Genomic DNA, 15,078 nt, shown 5'->3' on the forward strand with positions numbered 1-15,078 from the left:
AAATGGAAGAGACCTAGCTGATCTCTTCATTTTATGGTTGAGTGAACTAGATCCTAGAGAAGTTACTAAAATTATTTACTCCTTTCATGAAGATGACAAAAATGTTCTACATCTCTTTCCTGAGATATGAATCCACCCTCCTACAATCCATCTCTACCTGGATGTTCCATCACAATATCAAAATCTATATATTCAAAACAAAGCTCATTATACTTTCTTCTTGACTTGCTCCTACTTCTCATTTAACTAATTCAATAAGTTGCATCATTTTACTTAATCTGCCATCTTTTACACCCAGTGTTCTTTTTATTCTTCCATCCAGCTTTTCAAATGAAATAATTTCTCTTAATCAAACCAGAGAACTATCCTTCATCAATTCTACTTATATAATATCATTTCCTTTCATTCAGTAATCATCCCTACTATCATCACTTTAATATGAACCCTTATTAGGCTATTTAAATATTTTCTCATTATCTACTCTCTCCCCATCCTGAAATATCATTTTATTTCTTCCGGGATATTCTTTGTTATTCATAATCCTGATAACACAACATTTCCTTATCTATAAATCTTCAGTGACTGTTTATTGGCTACCTACCAAGTACAAATTAAATACTCACAGGCCTCCACAATTTGTTTTTGCCTTACATTTCTGATTTTATTTCATGTTGTGCTCATCCATGTATTCTGTGCATCACCCAAACTGTATTATTACTTACTTTCTAAACTTGGCTTGTCCTTTCCTGTATCTAGGTCTTTATTATGTTGTCCTCTATGTTCTCACACTTCTTTTTTTTTATAAATCTTTCCTTTAAAGTTTAATTCAAATTCTAACTCTTCCATGAAGATGGGCTGGTTCCTTTTCATTACTGACCAGCTTCCTTAGCTGCTTTTGGTTAAGAATTCAATAGTGGGTATTGTGTGGACATGGAATAATAGAAATTTTGACAAAATTACCCAATGATGTTAGCTGAGAATGCCTATTAAAGAAACTCAATGGATGATTAACTGCTTTTGCTCCCCAATACTTTTGACAGTGCCATAACAAATTCTTCTATTTATATTTGACATATTTTGCTTAATTTACATATCTTTTCTTTTAGAAATGACCTAATCATTTACAAATAAAATTAGCGACCATTGGAAATGACACAAAAATAATGAGTATAAAAACATTAATTTAAAGGTACAATCCATTTCCTTCATCCTGAGAAACTGATAGGTTGAAAAAATTTACCTTGTCAGGTCTCACTGCACCCATGATTTAATTATTTTGAAGTTTTGGGTATTCCTCAAGCAAAGAATCCAAGGACTGAAGGGTCGAGATTTTTTTTTCCCTAGTAACTGTTCTATGGAATGTTTTCTCTGTGCTTCAAAGATGCCCTGACCTTTCAGCTATTCTGGCCTAGCAACTTCAGCATCACACTCTAGAGCTGTTATTAAGGAATGAGGGGGAAAGTTAGATCTATATATCTAATATTATATATATATGTATATATATATATATTCATCCATAATTTGATTATGTATTTATCTGAAATTTAGATTTCCTTAAAAGCTTATATTTTTCAGAGAGGAAATGTATGAGATAGAACAGAATAAACAGATGTGATGGCCAGAATACATGTAGATTTTTTGGCACTGAGCTTACTATCTGTTTGCTTAGACTAGAAAAGAAAGGATGCAGAGATTCCATAAGGGTTTCAAGTATATGGTTTATAGACAGCAGTATTTACAGCTGTCTATGCAACATAAAAATGTGCTACAACCCACCTGATTAACAAAACCATATGACTGAACACTGAACTATGGGGAGAATCAGATATTATCACTAATCCCAGTTTTTCACTCCACATGCCATCTATGGTTGAAAGAATTGGCAAGGCAGCATAACCAAACTACAGAGGAAAACAAGGATTTGAACTCCATAGGTAGCCTCTTAGGGCTCAAGTTTTTAGAAGGTACTAAATGAAATCTTTTTTTTAATCCTCAGGAAGAGCATAACATGTAATTACAAAGTCCTGGTTTCATACACCAACTTATTAATATTTGTAATAGGATGCTGGGAAGACCAAAATAGCCTTAAAAACAAAATACCAGAAATTGTACTACCCAGTGCCAAGATGGCAGAGTGGGGTCAGAACTTTACTTAACTCTCCCAAATTCAAATCACTTTAAAACAAAGCCTTTTACTGAATTTTGGAGCAGTTCTCCTACATAGAATAGAGAATCTGTAGAAGGTTTCTTTCCATGGGGTGGGGAGGGAAGCTTAGTTCTAAACAGGCAGCCTGAGCCAGAACAGACAATACACAAGTGGTGGGAAGAGGGAGAAACCTCAACACAAAGGAAGCCAGCAGTAGTCCAGGAAAGTAGAGGGTAGCAAAGAGGGTTTAACTGGATATTGGCATACAGTGGCCCTACCCCCAGTGTATGCTGTCAGCAAGGACCCCACTGTGCAGGACAATAAAAGGGCTCTATCCCCACTGAATGCCATTAGTAAAGTTTTACTTCTAGGGCAAAACAGCAGAATGGCCACAATAGAGTCTTAACCCTGCACAAGCTATTTCCAACACAGGCAAACTGTGATGATTTACACCCTAGGCAAGCTAGGATCAAGGAGTGAGGCCCCTTGCAGAAGGTTTTCAAACTTGTACAGATACTAACAAGGCCCACAGCCTCATGGTAATCCTAACCAATAGGCAAGGCAGTTGTGAGGTCAACCCACTATGCAAGCATACAGAAAGGTTGCCCATTGTGCCAACCAGCAGCTAAGACTCTCGAATGAACATTGAATAAGTCAGCAATAAGGACCCCCAACTGGTGCAAGCCAGTAATGAGGCCTACAACTGTGAAAGTAAACAGCAAGAGCCTTACTGTGCAAATCTGCTGTAAGGGTCCTACTACTTCAAGTCAGAAGCTAGACCCTAAGAATTGCACAAGCTGTGCTCCACAAGAAGAAGTGTGGGACAATGACTTCTCCAATACAAGAACAGAACCCAGCTTTAATTTTCAATGAAAAGTTACATAATAAATTGAAAAAATAAGGAAAAAAGAGTCTGACTATAGAAGTTATTATGGTGCTAGGGAGGATCATGGCACATCAAAAAGGCTGTAAGTGAAACCTTAAAAACCTTCCAAAAAAACTTCTCGAAGAGATATTTTTAAAAAGGACTTAAAATCAAGTAAGAGACTTAGAAGAAAAATTGGAAAAAAAATGAAAGTAATGCAAGAAAGTCATGAAATAAGGGTAAAGGGAAGTAAAAAAATGGGAAAAGATAATCCAAATATTACCAAAGAAAACTCCTTAAAAAGAACTTTTTCGCAAGAAGGAAAAGGAGATACAGAATATCATTGAAGAAAACAATTGCTTAATAATTAAAAATGGGGAAATGGAAGTTACTGATTCCATGAGACAACAAAAAACAATCCATCATTTTATAGAAAATGAAATAAATAGAAGAAAATGTGAAACATTTCCCTGCAAGAACAAATGACTTGGAAAGTAGATTTAGGAAAAATAATTTGAGAATTATTGCACTACCCAAAGACCAAGGTAAAAAAAATGATCCTGGACATGATATTTCATGAAATTATCAAGAAAAAATTGTCAGGAAATGCTAGACTCAGAGGGTAAAATAGAAATTGAAATAATCTAGCAATCACTTCCAGAAAGAGATTCTGAATGAAAAATCCAAAAAATATAGCAGCCAAATTCCAGAGCACCTAGTTTAAGGAGAAAATACTCAACCAGCCAAAAATAAATAAATATCACCACAGTCAAGATAGCACACAATTTATTCCCTTCTATCATAAAAGTCAGAGGTCCTGGAAGATGACATTCTGAAAGGCAAAAGAGATAGAATTACAACCAGAAATTACATACCCAGAAAAAACAAGTATAATCCTTCAGGGGGAAAATGATATTTAATTTATGTAAATAAAAATGGCAATTTAATTCAAACATTTCTAATTAAGAGACGAGAGCTGCATAGAAAATTTGACATTCAGACAAAAGATTCAAGAGAAGCAGAAAAAGGTAAACAAGAAAGAAAAACCATAAGGGATTCAAACACTTTATGTTCTTATACAGGGAGATAATAATAATTCTAAGGAACTATATCAACATTAGGGCAGTTAGAAGGAATATGCAGAGAGAGGATATGGGTATAAATTTTGATGGTATGTTATTTAAAAAACTGAAATTAAAAGTTGAAAAAGTGGACTATTGTGGAAGATAAAGGAACAGTGAATAGGGTGAATTATTTCAAATAAAAGAGACATAAAAGAGCTATTATAATGAAGGGAAGATGGGAGGGAATAATGGGTAATGCTTAAACCTTACTCTCATCAGATTTGGCTCAGAGAAGGAATAATATACACTCTAATTTAGATATAGAAATCTATCTTACCTGATAGGGAACTAAAAATGGAAAGGGATAATAGAAAGGAGAGGAATATGATAGAAGGGAAGACAGGTCTAGAGACATGTTGCTCTCTGAGCAACATTATTATATGCTCAGAGGAGCAACAACTTATAAGGAGGAACAAAATTAAAGGAGTTAAAGAGAAGGATAAACAGTAAATGTAAGGTGGAGGAGGAAAACACATAGTTAATTATCATAACAGTAAATAAGAATGAGATGGATTTGTCCATAAAACAGAAGCTGATAGTACAATGAATCAAAAACCAGAATCCTTTAATATGCTTTCTAAAACAAACAAAATTGAAACAAGGAAACATACACAGAGTAAAGGTAGGTGGCTGGAACAGGATCTATTGGGATTCAAATGGGTTTATAAAAAGCATGGGCAGAAATCATGATCCCAGACAAAGAAAAAGCAAAAAGAAATGCAATTAAAAAAGATAAGGAAGGTTATTACATCTTAATAAAGGTTTCATGAAATAATAAAAATACTTAACACATATTCATTTAATAGTATAGCCTCCAAATTTGTAAAGGAGAAATTACATGAACATAAGGAAGAGATAGACAGCAAAACTCTACTAGCTGGAGATCTTAGTTTCCCCTTCTCAGTATTAGATAAATATATCCAAAAGGTAAACAAGAAAAAAGTTAAAAGGGTGAATAGAGTTTTTGACAAATTAGATATGATAGATGTCTGGAAAAAAACTGAATAGGAATAGAAAAGATTACAACCTTTTTTTTCAGAAGTATAAAGCATATACACAAAAATTGACTAGGTATTGGGGCACAAAAATATCACAAAAATGTGGAAAAGCAGAAATATTAAGTATATCTTTTTCAGATAAAAATGCAATTAATATTACATTCAATAAAGAGTTATAGAAAGACAGATAATAATCGATTGGAAACTAACCTAATTCTAAAGAATAAGTGGGCTAAAGAACAAATTATAAAAAATCATCAATAAAAAGAATGACAAGAATAAACATAGAGAGGTGGAGTCAAGATGGTGGCATAGAGGCAGGGAAAGGTCAGACCTCTGAAAATTCTTCCTCACTGATTATAAACCAAATGCTTTTAGGGGACTGTAAACCAAACCTTACAGGACAAAGCTAAGGAACCCTCCTACTGGGCTCAACTTAAAAGGTATGCTCCCCCCAAAGCCTGAATTTGAAAACACTCTGGTTTAAGGGGAATGAAGAAGGAAGGTCCCAGGACCCCTTTCCCACCCAAAGTACTGAGCTTCCAGCAGTGACTGGAATCTCTGGGCCTGCAAAGGAGCTAGCCTAGAGGGAGTAACTTGCTGGCAAAGCTGTGCCAGGCTCAGGGCTCCAAATACAGGTGGCTGGGAGTTATCTCAAGAAGAAGCACAGTAGATACAGTCTAGTCACAGCAGTGGAGACACTCCATATTGCCCCTCCTTCCCAAAGTTTTGGTCTCAGGGTACATCCAGCTCTGAAATTTCAACTCAACTGGACTTAATCTCATCATGCCTTCTGAGGGCAGGGAAGCTCAAGCTCCAAAACCCCTACCCCACAGACTGCTCTGAGTGCCTTGCTAACTTCCAAGGGTGAAGGCTGACAGAAAAGCCCAAACCCACAGATTCAACACAATGAGAGGATCAAGAGTGCAGGCAACTACAGGGGAGAGAGAAGGGGCAAATATGAGCAAACAACAGAAAAAGAAAAAAAGAAATTACAATTGACAGCTTCTATCCAGGCAATGAACAAAGAGCAAATGGAACAGAGGAGGAACAAGGAACATCAAGCAAAAACACATAAACCACAGCAAATTGGACACAGGCTTTGAAAGGACTTAAAATACAATTCAAAACATAATTAAGAGAGACTGAAGACAACTGGGAAAAGAACTTAAAAAGCAAGATAAGTCATTTGGAAACAGAGGCAATTTTACTAAAATGAGTAAATAATTGCTTTAAAGCCAAAATAAATCAGCTTTAAAATGAGGCAAAGGAGATGAAGGATGAGGCAAAGAAAATGAAAGATGGGGCAAAGGAGATGAAAGATGGCCTCCAAAGAAAATCCGACCCGAATGAGAAGGATGACCAAAAAGCCAGGGATGAAATTCCATCTTTAAAAACCAGAATACAACAATTAGAAGCAAGCAATGTGACAAGGCAGCAGGAAACTATAAAACCAAACCAAAAGAATGAAAAAATTGAGGAAAATATGAAACATCTCATTCATAAGACAGAGGATTTAGAAAATCATTCCAGGAGAGACAACTTAAGAATCATTGGTCTACCAGAAAACCATGACAAAAGAAAAAGCCTAGACATCATCCTACAGGAAATTATCCAAGAAATCTGCCCAGATATTCTAGAACAAGAGGGAAAAGCGGAGATTGGAAGAATCCACAAATCACCTCCTGTACTTAATCCCCAATTGAAAACACCAAGGGAAGTTATAGCCAAATTCAAGAATTACCAGACCAAGGAAATAATATTACAAGCTGCTAAGAAGAAGTCATTCAGATACCATGGAACTATAGTCAGGATAACACAGGATCTGGCTATATCTACACTGAAAGACCAAAAAGTATGCAAAATGATATTCCAGAAAGAAAGGGAAATAGATCTACAACCAAGAATCAATTACCCAGCAAAACTGACTATATTCATATACAGGAAATTATGGTCATTTAATAAAATAGAAGAATTCCAAGCATTTGTAAAGAAAAGACCAAACCTGAACAGAAAATTTTATGTCTAAGCACAGAATTAAAGAGAATTATCAAAAAGTAATTAAGAAAGTGGAAAAAAAGAACAAAAAGAAACAAAACAAAACAATAAACAAACTCTTCTTAAGGGACCCAATAAGTTAAAATGATATGTATCCCTACAAGAAAAGAAGATATAGATAACTCTTAAAAAATGTTATTATCACCTGGGTAGCTAGAAGAATTACACTTAGAGGGAACAGTAAAAAACTATATAGGATGAAATGCCAAAATATAAGTATGTATATAGATATATGTATGCATAAATATATATGCATATATACACACACACAACTGGAGTTTTAAAAAGTGGTCAATACTAAGAGAAATGGGAAAAGAAACAAAATGGGGTGAATTTATATGTCACAAAGAAGCTCATGGAGGGAGGGTAGGGGAACATCAATACACTGGAAGAGTAAAAAGGTTGGAAACAGGAAATACTAAATTCTTAGGTACATTGAAATTGACTCAAAAAGAAAAGAACAATCACATACATTGGGGCAGAGAATTTATTTTCTCCCTATAGGGAAGAAGAAGGGTAACAAATGGACTGGTGGGGAGGGAAGCAATACAAGGGAGGGACAGGGTGGAGGGGTAGTTAAAAAGACTGGAAAGAAAACAAGAGGGGAATAAGAAGGCAAAGGAGTATAAAATAAATTAAAATAAGGTTGGAAATTAGGGGAACTGATTAAAAACAAAACACTGGTGTAGAAGGAAATATTGAAAGAACAAAGGGCAGGACTGGGAGTGGAAATAAAAATGCTGGGAAATACACAGCTGGTAATCATAGCTCTGAACGTGAATTGAATGAACTCACCCAAAAAGCGCAAGTGAATAGCAGAGTGGATTAGAAGCCAAAACCCTACCATATGCTGTCTACAAGAAACACACATGAGAAAGGTAGACACACACACAGGTTAAAAGTAAGAGTATGGAGTCAAATCTATTGGGTATTAACAGATAAAAAGATGGCAAGAGTCACAATCATGACATCTAACAAAACCAAAGTAAAAATAGACCTAGTCAAAAGAGATAGGGAAGAATAAACAATATATCAAAATTTATGGTATACAGCCAAAACAGTATTTAGGAGAAAAGTTCTATTCCTAAATACTTATATCAGTAAATTAGAGAAAGAACTAATCAATGAACTGGGCATGCAACTAAAAAAAGTTAGAAAAGGAACAAAATAAAAACCCTAATTTAAACACCAGATTGGAAAACTTGATACTTAAAGGTCAGATCAATAAAACTGAAAATAAGAAAATCATTGAACTAATGAATAAAACTAATAGCTTTTTTCATGAAAAACAATAAAATAAACAATTGGTTAATTTGATTAAAAAGAAAAGAATATAAATAAAATAACATTAACAAAAATGAAAAGGGTTTCTTCACAAATGATGAAGAGGAAACCAAAGGAATTATTCAGTCATTTTACCCAATTCTGTGCTCACCAATTTGATAATCTGAGTGAAGTGAATTAATATTTACAGAAAATAAAACTGCTTTGATTTAATAGTTAAGGAAATTGAATACTTAAATATTTGCCTCTAAGAAAATGAAATTGAACAAGAACTCAGTAAAGTCCCCAAAGGAAAAAATAATTCAAGACCAGATGGGTTCATAACAGAATTTTACCAAATATTTAAAGAATAATTATTCTCAATACTATGCAAATTATTTAGAAAAAAAGGTCAAAGAAGGCATCTACCAAATATTTTTATGGCATAAATATGTTCTAATACCAAAACCAGGGAGAGCAAAAACAGCAAAAAATAAATAAATAAAATAGATCAATTTCCCTAATGAACACTGGTGCAAAAATCTTAAATAAAACACTAGCTTAAAGATTAAATGGATATATTACAAGGATCATTCACCATGAAAAGATGGTCTTATACCAGGAATGCAGAGACGGTTCAATATTAGGGAAACTATTAGAATAATAGACCATATCAATAACAAAACAAACAGGAATATAACTTACTCAATATATACAGAAAAAAGTTTTTACAAATACAATATCTTCATTCCTATTAAAAACACTAGAGAGCATAGGAATAAATGGAGCTTCCTTTATAATGATAAGTAGTATGTTTATATAAGCAAAATCATCAGCAAGCATAATATGTAATAGGGATAAGATGGAAACCTACCCCATAAGTTCAGGAGTGAAACAAAGATGCCTATTATCACTACTATTATTCAATATTGTACTAGAAATGCTAGCTATAGCAATAAGAGAAGAAAAAGATAGTAAATAAATTAGAATTGGCAATGAAGAAACAAATTCTTTGAAGATGATATGATGGCATACTTAGAGAATTCTAGAGAATTAACTAAAATTAGTTGAAATAACAGCTTCAGCAAAGTTGCATGATATAAAATAAACATGTTAATTCATTAGCATTTCGATGTATTACCAACAAAGCCCAGGAGCAAGAGATTAAAACATAATTACATTTAAATTAACCATTTTAACATATATCATATAAATAACATAATATACTACAATATGTTTGAGTATACTTGCCAAGAAAGGCTGAGGAATTGTATGAACTTATTTAGAAATTTAGAAAATGCTTTTCATGTAAATAAAATAGAACTATTAACTGATTGTTAACAATCAAAAATATTAATTGCTCTTGTATGGAGCAAATTTAATAAAAATCACAATTTTACCTAAAGTAATCTGCTTATTCAGGATCATACAAATTGCACTTTCTCCAAATTATTTAAGAGAGCTTGCAAAAATAACAAAATTCATATGGAAATACAAAAGTTCAAGGATATCAAGGGAATAAAGGGAAAAAAATAATGTGAGAAAAAGTGGCCTAGCAGTACCAGATCTCAAGCTTTATTGTAAAGCTGTAATCATCAAAACAATCTGGTTCTGGCTAAGAATTAGACCGGTAGATCTGTGGAACTGATTAGGTATACCAAACCTAATAATAAATTACAATAGAAATTTAGTGTTTGATAAATCAAAAGGTCCAACTCTTTGGGACAAGAATTCACTGTTTGACAAAATGGTAACATCTCATACCATATTACCAGATAAAGTCAACATGAGTACATGAGTACACTATATATTAAGAGTGATACATAAACACATTAGAGAAAGATAGAATAGTTGGTCTACCTGTTAGATCTATGGAGAAGGGATGACTTTAGGATGAAACAAGAGATAGGAATATCATAAAATGTAAAATGGATAATTAGGATTATATTAAAATGTTTTCCTAGAAATAAAACAATTTCAACCAGGATTAGAAGGAAAGTAGAAAGCTGGGGGAAAATATTTTGTAGCAAATATCTCTGATCAAGACTAATTTCTCAAATATTTACAGAACTAAGTTAAATTTTTAGACATAAAAGTAAGCCTCCAATTGATAAATCTTCAAAAGATATGAAGAGGTAGCTTTCAGATGAAGAAATCAAAGCCATCTATGAAAAAAAAATTGTGATTTTTTTTGGAGAATATCTTTTATTTTACCAATTACTTATGATAACTACTTTCCATATCAGTTATATAATCCAAATTGTACATATTCTATCATGCAAAATATATTCCCCATATTATTTATTTTTCTAAAAATAAACATATAAAACCAAAACTCTAAAATAAAAACACAATCTAAAATGAAAACGCTTTGATCTGATTCTGATTCTAAAAGTTTTTGCCCCACACAAGTAGCTATCATACTTTGTCATGTACTTCAGAATTATCCTGGATACAAAGTCTCTCACAGTTGATGATTTAATAATGTTCCTGTTACTGTATGTATTGTTTTCCTGGTTGTCCTCCTTTCCCTCTGTGTCAGTTCATGTAGAACCTTTTAATTCTTTCTGAAATCATCTTGCTTATCATTTCTTATAGTACAATATTCCATCACCATCATATCCCACAATTTGTTCAACCATTCCCAATTGATGGACATTCTCTTAATTTCTAATTCTTTGCCACCACAAAAAGAGCTGCAATAAAAGTTTTGTCCAAACAAAATTTCCCCTTTTAATCTCTTTTGCATATAGACCTCATAGTGGTATTACTGGATCAAAGAGCACATAGAATTTTATAGTCCTTTGGTTATAGTTCCAAATTATCTTCTAGGAGGGTTGGATCAGATCCCAATTATACCAATCATGTATTAGTATTTCAATTTTGCTACATCCCCACTCCTGGTTAGAGACACACAAATTAAAACAACATGGATGTGCCCCTTACTACTATAAGATTGACCAATAAGACAATAAAGGAAAATGATGGATGTTGGAGAGGATGTGGGAAAATTAAGACACTAATATATGGTTGGTGGAGTTGCAATCTGATCCAACCATTCTGGAGAGTAATTCAGAACTATGCTCAAATAACTTTAAAATTATATAAAATCCTTGGCTCAGAAATATCATTACTAGGTCTGTACCCCAAAGATGAAAAAAATTTTAAAGTACCTACCTGTAGTAGGTACTTTGTAGTAAACAAAAATGTTTACTACAGTTCTTTTTGTCATAGAAAAGAATTGGAAATTGAAGGGTTCTCCAACAGTTGAGGCTAGACATGTTGTAGTATATGATAATTATGCAATAATATTGTGCTATAAGAAATGATAAGCAGTATGATTTCTGGAAAATCTGGTAAGACTTACATGAATTGATGCAAATTGAGGTGAGCAGAACAAGAACATTGCACACAGTTCCAGATATATTTCTTGATGGAAAATGTTGCATAAACATAGATATTCTCAGTAATATAGTGATCCAAAACAATCTTAGAAACTCATGATGAAAAATACCATCTGCCTGTTCATAAAGAATTGATGGAGTCTGAATGCAGAATGAACATACTATAATTCATTTTATTTTTTTAAGACCTCTTTCACAAAATGATTAATATAGAAAAATGTTTTACATGATTACAAACAAAAAATCTATATTAAATTGTTTATTCTCTCAGATTTTATAAGGGGAATTTTGGGGAAGGGAAAGGTTTGAGGAAGGGACCACACAATTTTATAAACAGATTATTAAATAAAAGGGAAAGGAATGGCAAGGAATGGAAATCTAACTTACCCACCCAGATATTAACTAACTAATATTTCCTAATCTAAATAAATCTGGCTGCTAAAGGATAATAACTTTAAGAGAGATTTGGTAAGGAGAAGCCAATCCAAGGCCTGTATTAGAAATAGATAATCTGTGGAATATTTTTAGTTGCAATAAAGGATATACTCTGGCTCTGCTAGAGAGATACTAGGGGAAATCTGTTGTCTATTGATCACTACTGAGGGCTAATAGATTAATGTTTTTCCTACCCCCTCCTCCCTCAATTACCCCCTTCACCACCCTCTTCTGAAGCCCCTCCCCCCAGTGTCAACTCTGAGGTTTATGAGGAAACACTCTTTTCCTTTCTCAAGTAAGGGAATTGATTGGGAACAAGATGGAGGACCTAGGTAAGATGAGGTGAAAGGGAAAGGGTTGTCCCTAGTCTATAAGGAGGGTTAGAAGGACTTTGGGAAATGTCAGTCCTTTCACAACTGTGACACAAGTTTCTTAAGAAAATGGGAGGACAACTGTTTAATCTTCTTTCTTCTTCCAATAACACAAAGCCACCAATAAAATTAATTTCTTTTCAGCCTAGCTCCAGAAGCACCCCCTCCAAGGGTCCTTCAACCTAGGACAGAAGAAGCCAGTCTCTCCCTGGTCAGAAACCAAATCAGTCACCCCCTTGGTCAGAAGCCAATGCAGTCTTTCAGTTCATCTCCTGGATGGGCTCCAACTGATTTTTCTGGGAATATTCGTTTTGGAATGTTCACCTTGATTGACAGATGATGTCCCCAACTTTCTGTCTTGCATGCATGAAGTTCTCTCTTTCTTCATGCCTCTTCCACATTCCCCTCTTTTTTTCTTTTTTAAAGAAATTCACATCCACAAATTTCAATGATACTTACCTTTAATATAATTCTATCTATTCTCAACTCTGTACTATCTGAAATATTCCCTTCCCTCCCCCAAATAACAAAATCCTAACTTATCTTACCTATTCTGTCTACCTAATGCTAAGCTGAGTGGTTATAGGAAAATCGTTTAGGTAAGGGATTTACATGAACATAACTTTTACAACAAAATCTGTAACAATTTTTAAAATCATTTCAATAATTTCACTAACATTCAGAATATCAATTGTCCTATTTTCTAATGTCTATAAATTTAACCAAGAAAATTCCTACCACTAGCAAATACTAACTTACAATAACAATGCAATCTAACTTTTATACTTAAGAACTTCTGTCTCTCTACTTCCATAAGACTTGAATAAATTCACTAGTCTGTCACTATTGTTAGTAGTTAGAATATTAATAAACTTTTTACAATAAAGTTAGTTTATTAGTCAATTAGTATTTACACGTGTACATAATTCTAGATTTCTGTGCAAACTCATGCAGATAATAAATATCGTTATCTGTTTGAATTTCCACAGAAATTTTTATCAGTGTATCTTATTGTTATGCAACTATGCATGTTGTATACTACCCTGTTCCATGAGATATCTTCCTAAAGTGTAATCCTATGAAGCATGTGCATGCACATATGTGATGTTGACATGTATAACACATTCTTACATATCCTTATGATCAAAAGATCCAAAATTTAAAAGTCCTTCCACATCCTTTTATGTTGCTTGTAGAAACTCTTTTGTCCTCTCTGGTCCTCCATCTGATCAGCATGCCAGTTGTCTTCTTCCAGTCTTGATTGAAGATATGTTCTTTAAATCAGTATCCACTGGAATAATCAGGAACACACAGGAACAAAACACGAACATGTATCCATGTAATATTTTTACATGTGCATGCATGTAAGAGTGAAATGTACATGTGCATGGAAGGAAGTTGACATCTTCATGAATGTTTGTCAGAATTTATCAATCTTTATGTGTGAAATTATAGATTACATGTGTTTTCTTCATGCATGGGGGTAAGATTTACATATATACATCTTCTTGAATGCAAGTAAGCTGTACATATGTTCATCATAGGTGGCTGTGAGCATTATGCATAGGTTCTCATGAGTTTTGTTAAAAATAGTGATTTGAAGTTTCTAATCTTTTGCTGTGTAACTATTTACAAGGAGATTTATTATATGGTTACTGTAATCATTTCTTGTATAGTTACTATACTTATTTCTTAGAGAGAACTTAAAGAATTATGTATTCATTTTCAATAACATTGTTTCTGTCTGTTCAGTTACTGTGTGGCTGGCAGACACTTTGTATAAAAATTATACAGAGGCTTTTACATGGCTGCTAACCTTTCCTTTTGCCTGTATTACTGGCTGTATTTGCTTCAGGGGTACTTGTTGTCCTGTTGTCATTTTAACATATACAATGCTCTCTTATTTGTATTTTGGTGGAAAGAACTCCCATGTGCTTTCCTTTGTTTTCAGTGGGAATGTTATTGTTTATCGATTATTTCCTAGAGCTACTCAATATTATGGGTGTGATACAATTTCACATGTGAAGCATGGAACAATGGATCTCTTTGATCAACCTTTATAGATGTTGTTGGTCCTATCCATCTTGGTTATGCATTAAAGTTTTTTACATATACCTTATTGTCTGGTTTTATCTTATGCAGTGAAAAATCTAGTGGTATCTTTTGCACAAGCAAACCCAGTTTCCTTAGTTCTTCAATCCTACATTGTATCTGTTTTAAGTATTCATGAAGAACACATTCCCCTCTTAACTTGGACAAATAAGGTGGCTTTACTGTCCTACCATGCCAAAGAGGCTGACAATATAGCATTTCAAAAGGCAATATATGCAGGTCAGTCCTAGGCCTGGCAAAGCAAGAGGCAAAACATCTGTCCATTTTAAGTGTTTTTCTGAACAGAGTTTACCTATTTGTGT

General features: G+C 33.6%; 1 protein-coding gene across 2 annotated transcripts in view; it reads right to left on the reverse strand.

Annotated features, from left to right (window-relative positions):
• GABRG1 (gamma-aminobutyric acid type A receptor subunit gamma1) overlaps positions 1-15,078 on the reverse strand; it is a 120,863-nt gene that overhangs the window by 10,226 nt on the left and 95,559 nt on the right. The window contains exon 9 of one of the 2 annotated variants that reach the window (XM_056802582.1): positions 12,044-13,955. The exons of the other annotated variant lie outside the window; for it this stretch is intronic. Within the exon in view, the coding sequence (XP_056658560.1) occupies positions 13,941-13,955 (15 nt within the window). The 3' untranslated portion in view covers positions 12,044-13,940. Of the gene's footprint in view, positions 1-12,043; positions 13,956-15,078 lie in introns of those variants that run through there. 2 annotated transcript variants of the gene reach the window in all.

The sequence above is a fragment of the Monodelphis domestica genome, chromosome 6 (genome assembly GCF_027887165.1).
Source record: "Monodelphis domestica isolate mMonDom1 chromosome 6, mMonDom1.pri, whole genome shotgun sequence".
Lineage (NCBI taxonomy): Eukaryota > Metazoa > Chordata > Mammalia > Didelphimorphia > Didelphidae > Monodelphis > Monodelphis domestica.